This window comes from Oncorhynchus masou, chromosome 14 (genome assembly GCF_036934945.1).
Source record: "Oncorhynchus masou masou isolate Uvic2021 chromosome 14, UVic_Omas_1.1, whole genome shotgun sequence".
Classification (NCBI taxonomy): Eukaryota; Metazoa; Chordata; class Actinopteri; order Salmoniformes; family Salmonidae; genus Oncorhynchus; species Oncorhynchus masou.
The window spans coordinates 11,354,628-11,373,246 of record NC_088225.1 but is presented as its reverse complement, the minus strand read 5'-3'; the positions used below and the strand labels follow the sequence as shown (position 1 = coordinate 11,373,246).

The 18,619-nt window shown below is 43.0% G+C and overlaps 1 protein-coding gene across 1 annotated transcript; it reads right to left on the bottom strand.

The window, feature by feature from the left end:
* Window positions 1–1,685: 1,685 nt before the first annotated feature.
* On the bottom strand, window positions 1,686–17,010 carry LOC135554203 (zinc finger CCCH domain-containing protein 7B-like). Its single transcript, XM_064986347.1, has 23 exons — window positions 16,818–17,010; window positions 16,494–16,561; window positions 16,305–16,341; window positions 15,813–16,010; window positions 15,206–15,364; window positions 14,704–14,784; window positions 14,414–14,467; window positions 13,896–13,938; window positions 13,554–13,750; window positions 13,045–13,465; window positions 12,831–12,892; window positions 12,541–12,649; window positions 11,703–11,861; window positions 11,325–11,527; window positions 10,577–10,677; window positions 10,317–10,498; window positions 9,914–9,990; window positions 9,627–9,793; window positions 8,874–8,979; window positions 8,522–8,630; window positions 5,992–6,125; window positions 5,609–5,778; window positions 1,686–5,400 (listed from the first exon to the last, which is right to left on the bottom strand). The coding sequence occupies exons 2-23, from the start codon at window positions 16,550–16,552 to the stop codon at window positions 5,220–5,222; spliced, it is 3,009 nt and encodes a 1,002-aa protein (XP_064842419.1). The 5' UTR covers window positions 16,553–16,561; window positions 16,818–17,010; the 3' UTR covers window positions 1,686–5,219.
* Window positions 17,011–18,619: the final 1,609 nt, after the last annotated feature.

Genomic DNA, 18,619 nt, shown 5'->3' with positions numbered 1-18,619 from the left:
AACATTCTAAATTCCGCTCGTAAGTAGTATTTTCGAATAGTTTCTATTTCTATATTGATAAATGAGGCCCAAGATGTGCAAAGCTTTTAGAGACTTAGCCAGAAAGACTCATAACATGTAATTACTTATGTAAGAGAGAGTTCTGTATTTATCAATACATTTGCAAACATTTCTAAAAACATGTTTTCACTTTGTCACTATGGGGTATTGTGTGTAGATGTGTGAGACATTTATTTCTTTAATCCATTTTGAATTCAGGCTGTAACACTAAATGTGGAATAAGTCAAGGGGTATGAATACAAGGCACTGTTTTCCAGTCTGTGCTAGCAAAACAGTCCTGTAGTTTAGAATTTGCTTCATCGGACCACTTCTGAATTGAGCGTGTAACTGGTACATGCTGTTAGATTTATGGAAAGAACAAGCTATTTGTAAACACAGAGAGCAAAATGACTACGAGATGGTCACTGTGAATCACCAATGCCATGCCAAATTCATGTGGCACAAAACACTGATGCCTGGGATGAGAGCTCTGATCTGTAGACTGTTTGTGAGTATGTAAGCAAGTCTGATATGAACTCCATCATGGGAACATGCAAATGAATGTCATTTTGAACACCATACACTGCGAAAGAATGAAAGATTTTATTCTGGATTTTCTATTTTCTTTGATATTGAATGCAGCATTGTTGAGGAAGAGCTTGCAAGTGAACATGTGTATGTGAAACCTATCACTTCATAATATGCAAAGTGATATTTGCTGGCAGCAAGTGTGTTACAGTATCAAATTATCCAAAGCAGTTTGTCAAGACATGAAAATGTAATGATTGTTTTGTGAAATAGTACATTGACAAGTTTGAGGCAGCCCAGGCAGCCAGTAACTAAAGTGTAAGTTGAATATGTTGCACATGCTGCAAAGTTTATATTTCAATGACATTGCATCAGTCCATTCAGCTAGCAACACAAGGAAGTTTCAGGACGCTATTGAAATTTGACTGTTAAAACATTATTGTATGAATGTAGCTAATGTCCCTGGTATGAAGTTACCCTCTATCTGGATAAATGTGTCTATCCGTCACAAATGTGTTGAAGAGAATAGCAAGGGTATAACAAATTCACACCGATTTCTATTACCGGTGTCAATGGAAAACGAGAATGGAAACTCATCAGGGCTTTGACTTCAGGAACAAAACTTGAATTGCTTTGTCTGATGTACACTTTGCAAGAACTTCTAATCATGTCACGAGGATGCAATGTGCGGGCAAGTTACTGAGTTCAGTAGCCATGCCTACTAGCATTATGAATATAGAACGTACTCTGTGAAAGACCAACAATACTAATCGTTCAATTTATCCACAGTTTCAGTTTGCTGTATAGGCTGTCAATCATACTCATCAGCCAATTACAAGTTGGGAGTCGGTTTGTGTTTTCGACCACAAAGGTGAGAAATCCCCCATCACATCACGCACTCGCAAGCAATCGGGACACTAAACAGCACATAATGAAGATCTGAAGGTGGAAATCATTTACCCTCCGCTTGAACCTCAATGACTTGAACACAGATTTTTACACAATATATATATAAAGTGTCCTTTGATAACAGAACATAGTCAGTGTTATAGTTGTCTAATAAATTAGCATAAGTAACAATATAATTGTCAACAGTAAAAAAAAGGATCATGGATCTATTACCTCTCAAAAATAGTTTTATTTAACATGTCAGATTTGGTCAATAGCTCAAACAATTCATTTTTGTTTTCTCAGGTACCATGATGTTGGAAATTAAATGCACAAACACTGCAGTCTCTAACCATCTGTTCAATCAGTATGGCAGCTACAATAAAATAGAGTGTGGTCACGAGAACAGTGTGAATAGTGTTTGACAAGGGTGCACTTTCATTTTGATGGCTTTGAGAGGGGGCACTTCAGTTTCAATAACTGTTTCCAGCCAGCAAGGATTAAACTGCCTGAAAAAAAGTCCTTGACAAACAACATAGGCAGATATATTGTGGTGCAGTCAGTTCAATGACATAGATGGATGTGATGAAGGTCAATGTGATTCACTCCTCGATTAGAATTATTTAATCCAGGACAAAACCTATGGCAGTTTCCCAAACTTGGTCCTTGGGACCCTAAGAGGTGCACGTTTTGTTTTTTGCCCAAGCACTACACAGCTGATTCAAATAATCAACTAATCATCCAGCTTTGATCATTTTAATCAGCTGTGTAGTGTCAGGGCAAAAACCAAAACGTTCAGAGATTGGAAAAACCTGGCCTATGGCAAATCAACAGGATCCAGCTCACTGACTTTGTTTGCAGGGTAGGAAACATACCACTCTATAGATTATTTTAGAATGTTGTAAATCAAAATAGTTATAGCCATAATAATTGTCATTGAAGTAATAGTATTCAGTAACAAACTTAAACCTTCCATTTGGTTCATTCCGAGAATATCCATTACCTCTCTATACTGGCTAAAGCTGGTATTAAACACACTTCCCATGTGCAAAGCTTATGAACTAACACTAACATAATTACCAGTGATGTATACAGAACTTTTCAATATTTCAAGAGAACCCCCCCAAAAAAGTGTGCATGTTAACCCCTCCCTTACCCCTCACACAGCCTGGTCTCATAGACAAGACGTAACATAGTAAATGTATATCTGGGACACTCAAATTAGTATGTTACGTTTGGTATGGTTACATAAAACAGATGGTTACTTAAGACAAAAACTAAAGTAAGGTGGATGGTTTGGCGTATAACATGAATGTCTAGCATCATGGACAACTTCAGCAACTTCTGAACTACTTTTTAGCTACTTAGCCTACCTCCTAAACTCTAACCCCGAGCCTAGCTAACAGACACCTAGCTAGAATTTGTAACATACCATACGTTTTGCTAATTTGTAACATATTGTACAGGTGATGGAAATCCCCAAATGAACACATACCATACGAAAAGTAACATATTATACTAAATGGCGTGTCTCGGATTTACATACAGAATAAGACAAAATGCTCTGAGACTAGGTATGCTTCACTGCCTCTTTCAGCTTCTAGGGCTAAATGCTCTCATCTGCACAACTCTGAATTATGTATTCTTCTCTCTCCTTATTTAGAATTAGTCTTAGCTTTTAGGCCACCGCCCTAGCAAAACAGGAATGACACACCCAGAAGCATACTCTGAACCCAACAATACAAAGTATGATTTGGTAAAAAATAACTAAGGTATAGAAATCAATATGATATTTTACTAGGTTTAACTACCATGTTATTACTTATTGTTTGCCAACATTGATATAATGTATTAATGTGTGGAGATACATTTATTCACGTCTTCAAATTTACTGGGCAGATACTCATGGTGTACTGAAGAAAAGATTGAGTCTATACGCTAGATAGGAACTACTACTACAGGCACATTTGAGGAACTTCCAATCTCTCTTGTATTGGATATTAAATTATGGGTCAATTATATACCCACAGGTTAGGGCTTAGTTAGCATCCTCAATCTATTTAGCCAGTAGTAGTGGTAGACGTGGTAGATTCCGACCGCTAATTGTAGACACCCTCCTCTTGGCCGCAAAGACAAATGTTTTAATTTTTGTTTGTCATGAGGCGGAGAGAAAATGTTACTGTTTTAAAGCTAGTTTCCTGCAATTCCACACATTTTATCATCGGGGTGAGAGAAAATTAAGTCAAAGTCTTTTTTTTTTTGAAGGAGTGTGGCAGTCCCATTCCTTTTGTAATGTTTGCTTTATTGAAGAGAGTACAATGTGAAAGACAGGGGAAGATGGGGTGATTCAAAGGGCAGTGGGCCGGTTTCAAACCCACGCCAACTCCGGCATATACGTGTGCCGCTGGACCACACAGAAAATCTGCAGTTTTAAAGCAAATTTTCTGAAATTCTACACATTTTGCCATGGCTTACATGTTCTTATGCCATTGGAGTGAATTCAAATCAAATTCCATAAAATGTTTTGAATTTGAGAATTGAATCTTATTTAAGATATATAGCTCCATTATATATTTTCTACATACTTTATATCTGGTTTAGTTGTTTATGTTTACACTGAAAATGTTTAACCAGCCCGAAAATGTTTAATCATATTTTTTTTGGAGCAGTGGCAACAATTTAGCAGCGGTGGCTGAATATAGGAGAAACACTGTCCGGTGAGTGCAATTAGCTCCAATGAGTGTAATTTTCTCTAAATTATGAATTGAGAAATAAAGTTGACATCATTAGAAATAAGATATTATCCTCTTTTATATTGTAAGTCTAATTTAAAATTAATTGAAACTTGTTGCTAGCAATATTGATAAAAACATTGATATAAAATCATATTTTTATATTTCCATGAACACCCTGCAGTACCCCTGTATTAGTGTGATCATATTCTGTAACGTTTTGTCTGTCTACAATGGCAGCAGCAAATTCTTTTAAGATGCAATATGCAGAAATCACTCACCATTTCCTGGTTGCTAAACTTCTAATACTTTGCCTAATTTAAGTTGGTGACAAAACAAGCAATGTAGAGAATCACTGTACCATCTAAATTGTTGTGAAATATCTTTCCAATAACCAAAAATATAGTATTTTCAGCTGTTTGAAGCTGGTGTACAAAAACAAAAGAATCAAAAATAAAACTTAAGAACATTAAGCATAGAAATAGGGCACATAGAACAGATATTTCAATGAGAATGACCACTCTAGAATGACCACATAGAAACTAACATTTATGTGAATTTTCTCAGGTCACCCAAAAAGTTAAACATTGCATCTTTAAATTGGCATAAGACACATTAATAAAGTGAAAGTGAATAACGTTTGCCTTCCAGCAAAATCAGTTTTCATTTGATGGAAGAACATTTGAGAAAGTTTGAGGGTTGTACAGAACAGAAGCATAAATTAATTCTTAATATCCCCCAAAAAGATGTATATAGATTAAACAGACTACTAATAGAGATATTTGGTCAGTAATGTTTTGTTAAAAGGCAGTGCTAAATTACTTTTTCCCCCGCTCAATTCGGACCCAAGATCTCATTTGTTAACCTCCTTTTGAAAATATTTTACAAATAAGGCACTTGCAGTCCTAACCAGCTCAAACAAGTATAAACTGTATTAACTGTAATAAAGAACATACACCCCAGGGTTTTCAACAAAACACATGACTGCTGTCTATTTACAGGGGCAAGTGTCTCACATACGGGACAGTGGCTTCAGTCCTGCAGGAGAAAGTTGTACTTCCCAAAGTCAAACTCGTCTGGCCTGATGAGCATGTCTTTACGGGCCTTGGCCAGCTTCCGCCGCAGGAATTCTCGCCTCTCCTGCCATTCCACCAGCTCCTCAACACTGTGGGCGTAGTCACAGCTCACCCCCTCTGGACAGCCACTCTCCAGCCTGTCAATCACATTGATCTATATTTTACATACGTGAATCACTGTACACCGATAAAATTTGACAGGAACAAATAGGATAAGGGTGTGGTAAGTGAACCCTGCCATATCCCAGGTGTTTTCTGTGTGCATATACCGAGCACCTCTTGATGGGTAATGAGAAAGGAACTACAGTATTGAGACCCAGTACTGTGACTCTGGGCGAGTGTTACCTGGGACAAAGGGCGAGGCGGAGTCCGGGGAAGCGGTATGTCCAGGTGAGGCTCTCATCCTCTCCCTCACAGCTGAATACACGGTCCTTGTGTTTCTCTGAGGAGATGTGCTGCTGCCACTGGCGCTCGCTGTTACTATGCCTCCCACACAGACGACAGTGGAAGCCGCTCTAGAATACACACGCACAGTAAAACTATTCTCATAGTACGTTACGCATTCATACACACTGACATACGCACACACTGCATGAAGATGCATGCACACTATCAAAATGCAGTCCTTCTTGATAGTGGTAGATAGCTTTTACAAATGAGAAAGGTGAATGTATTGTTTGCGTTCTACATCCAACAAACAGGTTTTGTGAGTAAGTGTCTTTACTCACCATTGGCTCGGCATAGTCGGTTGGCATGACAATTTGCTTCTCCTCTACGGGTTGGCTGATCAGGGTGTCATCCGGCGGATGGTTTTGATTCGTCATTGTAAGCCACATGTCGTACATCTGCTGCATATCCTTCACTTCAGGAACAGGTTCAAAGAGGAACGTAAGTAACAATATTAATGTGTATACATTGATGTATACGCTGCCTCGATGAGCGTGTTTATTAGTGAGTGCATCGGAGATGTCGTACCCACTGTGACTATTAAAACCTTTCCCGACCAGAAACCGTGGATTGATGCTAGCATTCACACAAAACTGAAAGCGGGAACCACCTCTTTTAATCATGGCAAGGACACTGGAAACATGACCGAATACAAACAGTGCAGCTATTCCCTCCGCAAAGCAATCAAACAAGCAAAGCATCAGTATAGAGGCAAAGTAGAGTCGCAATTCAACACGTATGTGGCAGGGTCTACAGTCAATCCCGGGTTAGAAAAAGAAAACCAGCCCCGTTGCGAAGATCTTCGTCGTTCTCCCAGACATATTAAACAACTTCTTTGCTCGCTTTGAGGACAATAGAATGCCACTGACACGGCTCGCTACCAAAGCCTGCGGCTCTCCTTTTCCGTGGCCAACGTGAGTAAAACATTTTAAACTTGTTAACCCTCGCAAGGCTGCCGGCCCAGACGGCATCCATCAGAGCATGCGCAGACCAGCTGGCTGGTGTGTTTACGGACATTTTCAATCAATTCCCATCACAGTCGGCTGTCCCCACATGCTTAAAGATGGCCACCATTGTTCCTGTTCCCTAGAAAGCTAAAGTAACTGAACTAAATGACTATCGCCGCATTGCACTCACGTCTGTCATCATGAAGTGCTTTGAGAGACTAGTCAAGGATCATATCACCTCCACCCTACCTGATGCCCTAGACCCACTCAAATTTGCTTACCGCCCCAATAGGTCCACTGACGACACAATCGCCATCACACTGCCCTATCCTATTTGGACAAGAAGAATACCTATGTAAGAATGCTGTTCATTGACTACAGCTCAGCATTTAACACCATAGTACCCTCCAAACTCATCAAGCTTGAGACCCTGGGTCTCGACCCCGCCCTGTGCAACTGGGTCCTGGACTTCCTGACGGGCCGCCCCCAGGTGGTGAAGGTAGGAAATAACATCTCCATCGCGCTGATCCTCAACACTGGGGCCCCATAAGGGTGCGTTCTCAGCCCTCTCCTGTACTCCCTGTTCCATGACTGCGTGGCCATGCACGCCTCCAACTCAATCATCAAGTTTGCAGACGACACTGCAGTGGTAGGCTTGATAACCAACCACGAAGAGACGGCCTACAGGGAGGAGGTGAGGGTCCTCGGAGTGTGGTGTCAGGAAAATAACCTCACTCAACGTCAACAAAAAAGGAGATGATCGTGGACTTCAGGAAACAGCAGAGGGAGCACCCCCTTATCCACCTCGACGTGACAGTAGTGGAGAAGGTGGGAAGTTTTAAGTTCCTCGGCGTACACATCACAGACAAACTGAAATGGTCCACCCACACAGACAGCGTGGTGAAGAAGGCGCAACAGCGCCTCTTCAACATCAGGAGGCTGAAGAAATTTGGTTTGTCATCTAAAATACTCAAACGTTTACAGTCTAGTTCCGACTGCATTGTCGGAACTAGAAGCACAAGCATTTCGCTACACTCATCTGCTAACCATGTGTATGTGACAAATAAATTTGATTTGAGAAGCACAATCGAGAGCATCCTGTCTGGCTGTATCACCACCTGGTACGGCAACTGCTCCACTCAGCAACTGCAAGGCTCCCCAGAGGGTAGTGAGGTCTCCTCAACGCCGGGGGCAAACTACCTGCCCTCCAGGACACCTATAGCACCCGATGTCACAGGAAGGCCAAAAAGATCATCAAGGACAACAACCACCCGAGCCACTGCCTGTTCACCGCGCTATCATCCAGAAGGTGAGGTCAGTACAGGTGCATCAAAGCAGGGACTGAGAGACAGAAGCTGTTTTTCAATCTCAAGGCCATCAGACTGTTAAACAGCTATCACTAACAGAGGCTGCTGCCAACATACAGACTCAAATCTCTAGCCACTTTAATAAATCACTAGTCACTTTAATAATATTTACATATCCTACATTACTCGTCCCATATGTATATACTGTATTCTGTACCATCTACTGCATCTTGCCTATGGCGCACTGCCATCGCTCATCCATATATTTATATGTATATATTCTATTCATCCCTTTACATTTGTGTGTATAAGGTAATTGTTGTGAATTTGTTAGATTACTTGTTAGATATTACTGCATTGTCGGAACTCGAGGCACAAGCATTTTGCTAACCTCGCATTAACATCCGCTAACCCTGTGTATGTGACCAATAAAATGTGATGTGTACTGGTGGGTATAATAGGCATCTGAGCCAATCCTGCTCATAGATCAAAGTAAACAAAGGCGATAATGTGGAACAAAAGGTTTAGTGGATAATGAAAATATAGTGTAAACTTACAGCCATTGTTCTTCATATAAGTCCATACTTGCTTCTCCTCTTCACTGTGGGCAAAGGCACAGTTCCCAATGTAGTGGCACTTCTTCTGCTTCACCACATGGGCACATATCTGAGGGGGACACGTTATGCCGTTACGCACAGTCTACGAGGATGTTTGTGGAAACAAGTTTGCACAGTGTCAATGATTAAGTATTAAATTCAACTGACCAATATATACCGTTACCCATGATCACACTCTAACATAATAGTTCATTATAAGTTAAACAGACACAATGATAATATGCTTGGTTGAGTCTATCAAAAATCATTTCTAGCAGGTAGTGCATGAGGAGTAGCAGGGGGCAGCACACACGTCATACTGCTGGGGGTAGGTCTTGGCAAAAGGCAACGTCCGCACCATCACCCACTTCTTTCCCTCGAAGAACTTCACCAACAGCACCCGACGCTCCTTCGTCCAACTACAGGGAGAAAGATGTAAGAGTTATGGTGGACTTTCCAGAAAGATACTATCCTAAATTACATAGGGCTTCGCTGTAAACGCTCCATACACCTTGGTTTGTGTCCCCGGGATGAACATTCTCTATTGTCATTCAAAAAACCGAACACATATCTCAGACTAAACATCTAATATACAATGGCCATACATTGCCCAGTGCTCCCACACATTGGCTAACTGGGCTTACTGCATTGTGTCCCGCCACCCACCAACCCCTCTTTTACGCTACTGCTACTCTCTGTTCATCATATATGCATAGTCACTTTAACCATATCTACATGTACATACTACCTCAATCAGCCTGACTAACTGGTGTCTGTTTGTAGCCTCGCCTACTTTTATAGCCTCGCTACTGTGTATAGCCTGTCTTTTTACTGTTGTTTTATTTCTTTACTTACCTATTGTTCACCTAATACCTTTTTTGCACTATTGGTTAGAGCCTGTAAGTAAGCATTTCAATGTAAGGTCAACACCGGTTGTATTCAGCGCACGTGACAAATAAACTTTGATTTGATAGACAACAGTGGTCAGTCATATAGAATTGTTGCATACTACAGTGAAGCATTGGTCTCCATCTGGCTAGGGATGCTAGGTAGAGTGCAGCCTCACCTGTGCCTGGCCTTGGCTGAACAGTACTTAAGCGCTTTGTCCGGCTCGCTGACCAGCCCGTCCCTCCAGCACTGACCACAAACAAACTTCCTCTTCAGGTTCAAGCAATAGCCTCCTCCTCCACCTCCACCACTTGAGGATGAAGATGGTGGTGGCATGTACACCGGCTTATAGTCAACAAGTCACAGGGACAAAAACAGAGAGGCAAAGGGTAGAGAATCAGACAAAATACACAGGAGCCGTTGTCTCACCATATTATGAGATGTGGCATAGCAGGGATATTATACCTTGGGTTTGTGCGTGTTCTGCTCCTGTTTATGCCAGTGTCGCTTGGATTCCTGAACAATTTCTTCATGAGTGATGCCTAAAGAACAGGCACATACACAGAAAAGTGATGCCTAGTTGAACCTAGGCATCACTTTTTACAGACCGTATTTACAAACTGTATTACAGTGTTTATCAACTATGACAAGTCTGAACGGCAGTGTCTACTGACACCTACTGGACTTTGTTGAAATTTTCCTGACTTTTAGTATAGAAACGAACATTTACAAATAAAGATGTTTTATTGTAGATCGGCCTCTACATTTAAAAATGTTTTCACATTTATTAGATAGGAATAAATATGTCTCTCTGTGTCTGAGACCAAGTACAATGTTCATGAGTGTGTGTGCATCAATCTGACTGTACCAGAGTCTTGCTGCAGCCTCCAGCACTTGAGCTCTATGACAGAGTGGGCAAAGGAGCAGCTGTCCTCTCGCTGGCAGCCGTAGCGCTGGGCATGGCGGCACACGTCCAGCTGGCACTGGGTGTACAGCGGGCGGATCTTAGTGTAGTGCACGCTGCTGGACCTCACCGCATGCACCAGGCACCTGCAGGGCAGAGTGAGGGTTTGTGTGTGTGTGTGTGTGTGTGTGTGTGAGGGAGGGAGGGGAGCAAATGTGACTCACTTGTTTTTGTCGAATGGGTGTCGGGCGCAGGGGTTGGAGCAGGTGGACGGCACCTCCTTACTGTGCTTACTGATGATCCTGGGCTTACTGTCATAGCACTCCTGAGGAGAGAGAAAGGGGGCGAGAGAATGAGGGGGAAAGTTGAGGTAAACAGAGACAACAAGTAGGGGGGAGCATTGTTTTAGAGGTCTGCGCGGGACAGATTTTTTCCATCCCATTTTTATTGCACCTCATCTCACGTTGGTTGAGCGCCTCCACTTCTTTCCATTATCAATATGTATTTATACACTGTAGTAAGCTACAGTCTAATCATATTTAAGTTAACTGCCACGTGATTCTCCGCTCATGTAGGCAGACAACTTTATTTCAATGAGACCACACATACTAGGCACACTTGAACTCTCACTCCCAACTAGGAGAGGATAGATAGGCTACTGAAGTTAAAGCAGTGTGTGAATAATGCGAAAATAGTGCTTTTAGCATACAAAGCAGAAAGACGACCATTTCCAAATAATCTGCGGGACAACAAAAATATTTTAATCCCAAAGTCGTCTGTCTGACTGCACGCTCCCCGCCCGCAGCATGAAAAATGACGACCGCTCTGCAGCGATCTCTGTCGGGACTCGCAGCCCTCTACCATGTTTCACTGGTAAAGCTTGGACATATGGAGGTATGTCTGTGTAAGGGTACACGTGTGTGTGTGTGTGTGTGTGTGTGTGTGTGTGTGTGTGTGTGTGTGTGTACCTACCTCACAGAGGTACATGAACATGCCGTTGTGGAGCTGCAGCAGGCATGTGATGCTGAGCCTGTCATTGTTGGGGCTCTGCGGGTCAAACAACAGCTCTCTGTTCAGGGCTCCTTTCCTCTCCAGGGTCCACACATCTACCTCCTCCTGGCAGTAGGCAAACGTACAGCCCTCGCTATACTTACACTTCTGAGTCTCCAGCACCTCTGCACAGAGGGAAGGAACTTAGATTACAACATATACAAACTCAGACCAACGCTAACATTTAGGACCCTTTTTCCACAGATTAAAACAACTGGGTAATTTGACCTATGACACACACACATTATCTTCATCTAAACAGAGCCTCTTTCCCACACCAGTGACTGTTGTTTTCCGTACCTTTGCAGAGCACAAACGGCCCAGTAAAATTGTGCGTGGGGCGGGGTCGCACCCTGTTCCAGACAGGGTGCTCTGCTGCCCTGATCCTGCACAGAAGAATGTCCCGCTTACAACGGTGGGCCAATTCTGCCTGGTGCTGGTAGTCCAGGACCCCTGGACCTGAGAGACAGAGAAAGGGAGGGAGGAGAGAGGGATATACGGGTAAAGGGGTAAAGAGGGGGAGAGAGACAGAGAGAGAAAGGGGAGTTAAGGGGGGACATAAGAATAGACAGGTGAACCTCAGCTATGATGCCTTGAAACTGTCAGTCCTATTAGTTAGAAGTAGGGGGCCTCCCGAGTGATGCAGCGGTCTAAGGCACTGCATCGCAGTGCTAGAGGCTTCACTACAGACCTAGGTTCGATCCCAGGCTGTGTGGCAGCCGGAAGACCCATGTGGCGGCGCACAATTGGCCCAGCATCGTCAGGGTTAGGAGAGGTTTTGGCCGGCCAGGATTTCCTTGTCCCATTGCGCTCTAGCAACTCCTTGAGGCGGGCCGGGTGCATGCACACTGACTTTGGTCGCCAGCTGTAGTGTTTCCTCCGCCACATTGGTGCGGTTGGCTTCCGGGTTAAGCTAACAGTGTGTCAAAAAGCAGCATGGCTTGGCGGAATTGTGTTTGGGAGGATGCATGGCTCTCGACCTTCGCCTCTCTTGAGTCCGTACGGGACTGGGACAAGACTAACTACCAATTGGGGAGACAAGGTACACAACAAAAAATTGTTTTTTAAAATTACATTAAGAAGTAAACTGGGGGAGGGACACTAGCTGAGAGCGAGTTTATCATGTCCACTACTGTACCTATCCAGCTGTAGCACGTGGCACAGGCCTGCATGAAGTCATGGGTGGCTGCTAGGGGGTTCTTGGTCAGATGAGAAAGCTTGGAGGAGACATGGCCATTCTTTACCACCTACATCGCCATGGCAATAGAAATTAATTTAGGTTAATATGTCAAGGTAAAACTAGCATGACGCTGTAAACGACAAAGTTCTATATGACCTAAACGTTGCATAATAAATGTTTTAATTTAAATGTACACAATGTACGGGAGGGAGTCTAACAAATTCTGCTGACAGAAATAAATGGCTTACTGTGCGGTTGGACTTCTTGGGCGAACGGGTTGCAGAGAGAACATTGTGGGAGATTCTTGCACCTTAAGATAGTGTGAGAACAAAAAAACAGAACAATAAATTATAACACCTACATTAGGTTCATACCTTCCTTGGTGTTAAATATTAAAAGAAAAATGAACCATGTATACATTGCTATAAGCTAACAAGACAATACCACCCTCAATCGACTCACCAGGCAGGTTGAACTCAGAGAGGGAGTCCAGCCCCCCTCCCCCCACCACAACTGGTTTGGCTGCTATTGCACCCCCAAGTGGGTAGAAACTGTCAAGGGCATCTAAGGCATCAAGTGAATAGAGTGCTGTTGTGGGAGCCGGGGCATCCCCACCACCAAGGCCTGAAAGGGTGTCCATGTTGTTTAAAGTATCTAGAGAGTCTAGTGCATCAAGGCCATCTAAAGATTTCAGAGCACCCAGGGCATCCCCCCCACCCATGCCTGGGAATGTGTCCAGAGAGTTGAGCTGGCTGATGGCTGAGTTGAAGAAGGCTGGGGGGAGCCGGGGCGAGGGGGCGGGCAGGCGTGAGGGAAATGGGAGCTGGATGGGGACACAAGCTGAGCTGGGGAGGATGATGGGAAAGGCACGTTGGGGGGGAATCTGAATGAGAACGAGAGAATGAGAAGTTGCATTGACAGATTCAGGGAAGCTATATCAGAATACTACGTCGACCAGTAGAAAAACTCACACAGTCCAGCAGGCTGTCAAGATCGTCTCCCATCAGCTCACTGTCACCCAGGTTCTCCGACTCAGGCACAGAGATGGGCAACCGCCGGCGGCCTTGGACAGGGCTACCCAGAAGTTTGGAGTAGACCAGAGGACCAGATGGAGAGGATTCATCACTAACTGGGATAGCGGCGGATAGAGGCTTGCAGGAGATACCAACTGAAAGACAGGGAGAGGGAACAGGTGGGATTAATTTTCTGGAAGTTATTAAATTGTTATTACTACTTTTGACAAATCTTCTTCGATAGTCTTTACATTACAATGAGATAGGTAATTCAACATTTCTGGTCAGGAGAATTACTACCTGATGAGATGTCACTTAAGGAATCCAGACCACTGCCATACATCTTGAGGTGAAAAGAGAAAGACAACAGCTTCTGTTTAAGTGACAATGAATCAACAGGTAAACCAAAGTACATTCCAAATCTTAAGCAATTTAAGTGGAAATATGCAACTTTTTGGGCAGCCCAACAAAATTCACATAGAAATGTGGTTATAGATGTATCATTCTACTTGAAAACAAGTCTAAAAGACGATAGAAAATATCTATGTGCTCCCTTCTATGCTTCCTATTCTTATGTTTTGTTTTTGTGTCTATTACTTGTGCTTTTGTACACCAGCTTCAAACAGCTGAAAAATATATTTTTGGTTATGGAAAATATATTTCAGAGCGGTTTAGATGGTACAATGATTCTCTAAACTATACTAGCTTATAATTACCTTATAATTAGGCAAACTATTAGTTTCAGCAACTATGAAATGGCGGAGCGATTTCTGCATAGTGCAACCTTAAAGTGTAATGGTGAAAGTTGTTGCACTTGCCTCTCCTGCAAAATGAGCTGAGTTCCCATTACTTTTCTCAGATTTGGCCGACTCCTGCAAAGGAAACAAATACTAACTCCATAAAGAGGCAACCTAATGAAAATGTCAAACTTAATGACTTCAATTGTTATGAATCCAAATTGAGATTTAAACCAGGGCATAAGCAGCTCATGGCAGATTTGATCAGAGAATGGCAGATTGAGAACAATTGAATCCAAGCCACTTATCATGGAAGGTAATTTGCCATGCTGTTTGAATCTAGACCTTCTGCTTTGGAAACGGATTCTCACCTGTGTGCTAATGTAGGCTTTGCGTATCTTCAGGCCCAGTTTGTTAGCTAGCTCCTGTGCCAACTCATACACATGTTTATCCTATGAAGAGTACAAGATAATATATAGATTTTTTTTTTACATTTAAATACGCTTTTTATTAAATTAATTTCACAAACACTTATTCTGAGTTACATGATACTGCAAAAGTACGGTGTGAAGTCTCCCCCTCGCCGCATCGTCTTCTCACATTCTTTTGAAAAACATCAAAGGTATTCAAAGGAGAGAAGGAAATGTGGAAACAAACCCACTTGTATGAAATTAAACTCTCCTTCTCCACTAGTGGATCATCATGAGGAATCCAAAATTACATATGTCAAGTGGTAAAAAGAAATGTTGCTAGTTGTGCTAGACATTTTATAGATAAAAACAATATACTACTTCACTTTTTAAAGGTGTGCATGCTTTTCTACTTCAAGAAAACAGCCTCTGATGTGAAGGGGTCATTCATAATGTTACTCACGTTAGGCGTAGTGAGCAGGCAGCCCGTGCTGCAGTTGTAGGCCTCTCTGAAGCGGCCCAGCTCCCGCAGGCATAGAGCCTTCCTGTAGAGTGCCCTGCAACTGTCTTTGCACAGAGCCAGCGCACTGTCACAGTCCTGCACACCCTGCTCATACTCCCCCTGAGAGAGATGGAGAGAAAGAGATGACAGGTAACGTGTGGGTTCTGCCACAGAGTGAAAGACTAAGGCCATACAGTGGTTAATACAGGCTAATGAGAATTAGGTAATGATAGATGATACAGGCTCTGTAACTTCAAGGGGATGTTAAGGAAGTGTCTGACTGTTGGCAACATTTCAATGATGAGGCTGAAACACATGTTGCACATGATGCAATAGAACAATGTGATGCAACAACACGAAATACTGAAATGGAGAGATTGCAATGGGTATTCACCATTGGTTCAATATTTACCCACTACAGCACATTTGCTTCCAACACAATTGCTATTAAATATTATATGTAAAAGATGACTTCATACCTTTTGTATACAGAATTGTGAACCTCATTCAATCACCCATATTGTGGATCAAAGATGCATAATCCTGGTGACACACCACTCTGACTCACCATGCTGTGGTAGGCTGCTGCCCTGTTGAAATACAGACTCTCCAGCAGGGCTGAGGAAATTTCTAGAGACTCAGCCTGGGCATAGTGGGCCACGTTAACACCCTCACTGAAGTCCTTTATGGCCTGCTGCCACTCACCCTCCCTGAACATTGCATTCCCCTCATCCAGCAAGTTACACACCAACTGGGTCAGAAACCCCTGGAGGGACATTCAGAGAAGAGGAGGAGAGGAATATGGCATGGGCGTGAGATAGACAGTACACAGGAAAAGCCACAAAGGACATGGATGTGTCTAATCAGTATTATGGCTGGTTTTGGTACTTTTTTTTCCATGGCAATAATGGACCAAATGTGAAATGGAGAACATCTCTGAAAAGGGCAAGCTGCATGACTGTGAGCACACAACATGTTCTTTGGAACAGTATAGGGGGTGTAGACAGGCCTAGACTAAAGGTCAAGAGAGAAGACAGTCATCACATTCATTAATCCCTACCTTATAGCCTTCAGGCTTTGGATAAGGCAAAGAAGACCTAGGACACAGAGGAAAAGATAACCTATCAATACAAGTGAACTAGTGTCGTATGGCCGTTTGAGGGTATAGGATGAATGACAAGTAAGAGAGCCACTGGCTACAATTTAGTTGAAAAATTGTGGGAATTGCAGGAGAATGTTTATTTCGCACTGTATGAATCCCAGGGCGTTCTGAATGCCCTCCTGGCGCTTTTGACGGTCCATGTCCATCTCTGCACACTGTAAGAAGAGAAAGGCCCATATCAACATAATTTTGACGTCTACTATCGAATTAACGTTACCTAGCCAGAATAAATAAACTAGGTTCAAGAGCTCGTGCAAAGTATACAGCAACGAGAAAATTATTGGCCAGTTTAGCCAAATATATATTTTTTGTTTAGCTAACGTTAAATAGTTAACCATGTCTCAAGTTATCTAGCTTTCATGCTAGCTAGCTAACGTTAGCTGGGCATGATTCGAGGAAATTACAACCCACCTGGTGATAAGACACATAAATCGACGTTTACTGCTGTGGACAGCCGAAAATCTCGCCACAGAGAATTTAGAGCTGTACAGCAACCAGCCATCCAGTGCAATTCTTTGCAATGGTATTTTTTTCGTGGACAGTTTACATGTGAGTTTCACTTCCAATTCCTCAGCTGAACAATGAACACACACTCCCTCCCTAGCTTGTTTTTGAGTTGCTTGGCTCCCACAAGGTCCTAGTGAGATTATTTCAAGGGTAGGGTGAGGTGTGCTCTGAATAAAATGTTTCTTGTTTAGACATGTCATAAGGAAGTAATCAATTATACACGAAATTAAAACGTTTGCATTTTTATTTTATTTGAGAAATTAATCTAGCTAGGATAGCTTTCACTTTTTTGTGTTGATTCTCTCTGCAGTTCTAGCGCAAAGGCCGGCGGATGGCGATATTGAGTAGTTTCATCTCGTTTTACCTCATAAAGCGAGACATTTGTATAATTTCTAGCGCAATACCGGCAAAGATCAAAGCAATTTTTATTGGTCACATACATATGGTTAGCAGATGTTAATGTGAGTGTAGCGCAATGCTTGTGCTTCTAGTTCCGACAGTGCAGTAGCATCTAACATGTAATCTAACAAATTCACAACGACTACGTTATACACACAAATGTAAAGGGATGAATAAGAATATGTACATATAAATATGTGGATGAGTGATGGCTGTGCGGCATAGGCGAGATGCAGTAGATGGTACAGAATACAGTATATACATATGAGATGAGTAATGTAGACATTATTAAAATGGCATTATTTAAAGTGACTAGTGGTACCTTCATTAAATCCATTTATTAAAGTGGCCAGAGATTTGAGTCTGTATGTTGGCAGCAGCCACTCTATGTTAGTGATGGCTGTTTAACAGTCTGATGGCCTTGAGATAGAAGCTGTTTTTCAGTCTCTCGTTCCCAGCTTTGATGCACCTGTACTGACCTCGCCTTCTGGCTGATAGCGGGGTGAATAGGCAGTGGCTCGGGTGGTTGTTGTCCTTGATGATCTTTTTGGCCTTCCTGTGACATTGGGTGGTGTAGGTGTCCTGGGAGGGCAGATAGTTTGCCCCTGGTGATGCATTGTGCAGACCGCACTACCCTCTGGAGAGCCTTGCGGTTGTGGGCGGAGCAGTTGCCATACCAGGCGGTGATACAGCCCGATAGGATGCTCTCGATTGTGCATCTGTAAAAGTTTGTGAGTGTTTTAGGTGATAAGCCAAATTTCTTCAGCCTCCTGAAGTTGAAGAGGCGCTGCTGCTGTTGCGCCTTCTTCACAACGCTGTCTGTGTGGGTGGACCATTTCAGTTTGTCCGTGATGTGTACGCCGAGGAACTTAAAACCTTCTCCACTACTATCCCGTCGATGTGGATGGGGGGATGCTCCCTCTGCTGTTTCCTGAAGTCCACGATCATCTCCTTTGTTTTATTGACGTTGAGTGTGAGGTTATTTTCCTGACACCACACTCTGAGGTCCCTCACCGCCTCTCTGTAGGCCATCTTGTCGTTGTTGGTAATCAAGAATACCATTGTAGTGTTGTCTGCAAACTTGATGATTGAGTTGGAGGCGTGCATGGCCACACAGTCATGGGTGAACAGGGAGTACAGTAGAGGGCTGAGAATGCACCCTTGTGGGGCCCCAGTGTTGAGGATCAGCAGGGTGGAGATGTTGTTTCCTACCCTCACCACCTGGGGGCGGCTCGTCAGGAAGTCCAGGACCCAGTTGCACAGGGCGGGGTCGAGGCCCAGGGTCTCAAGCTTAATGGCGAGTTTAG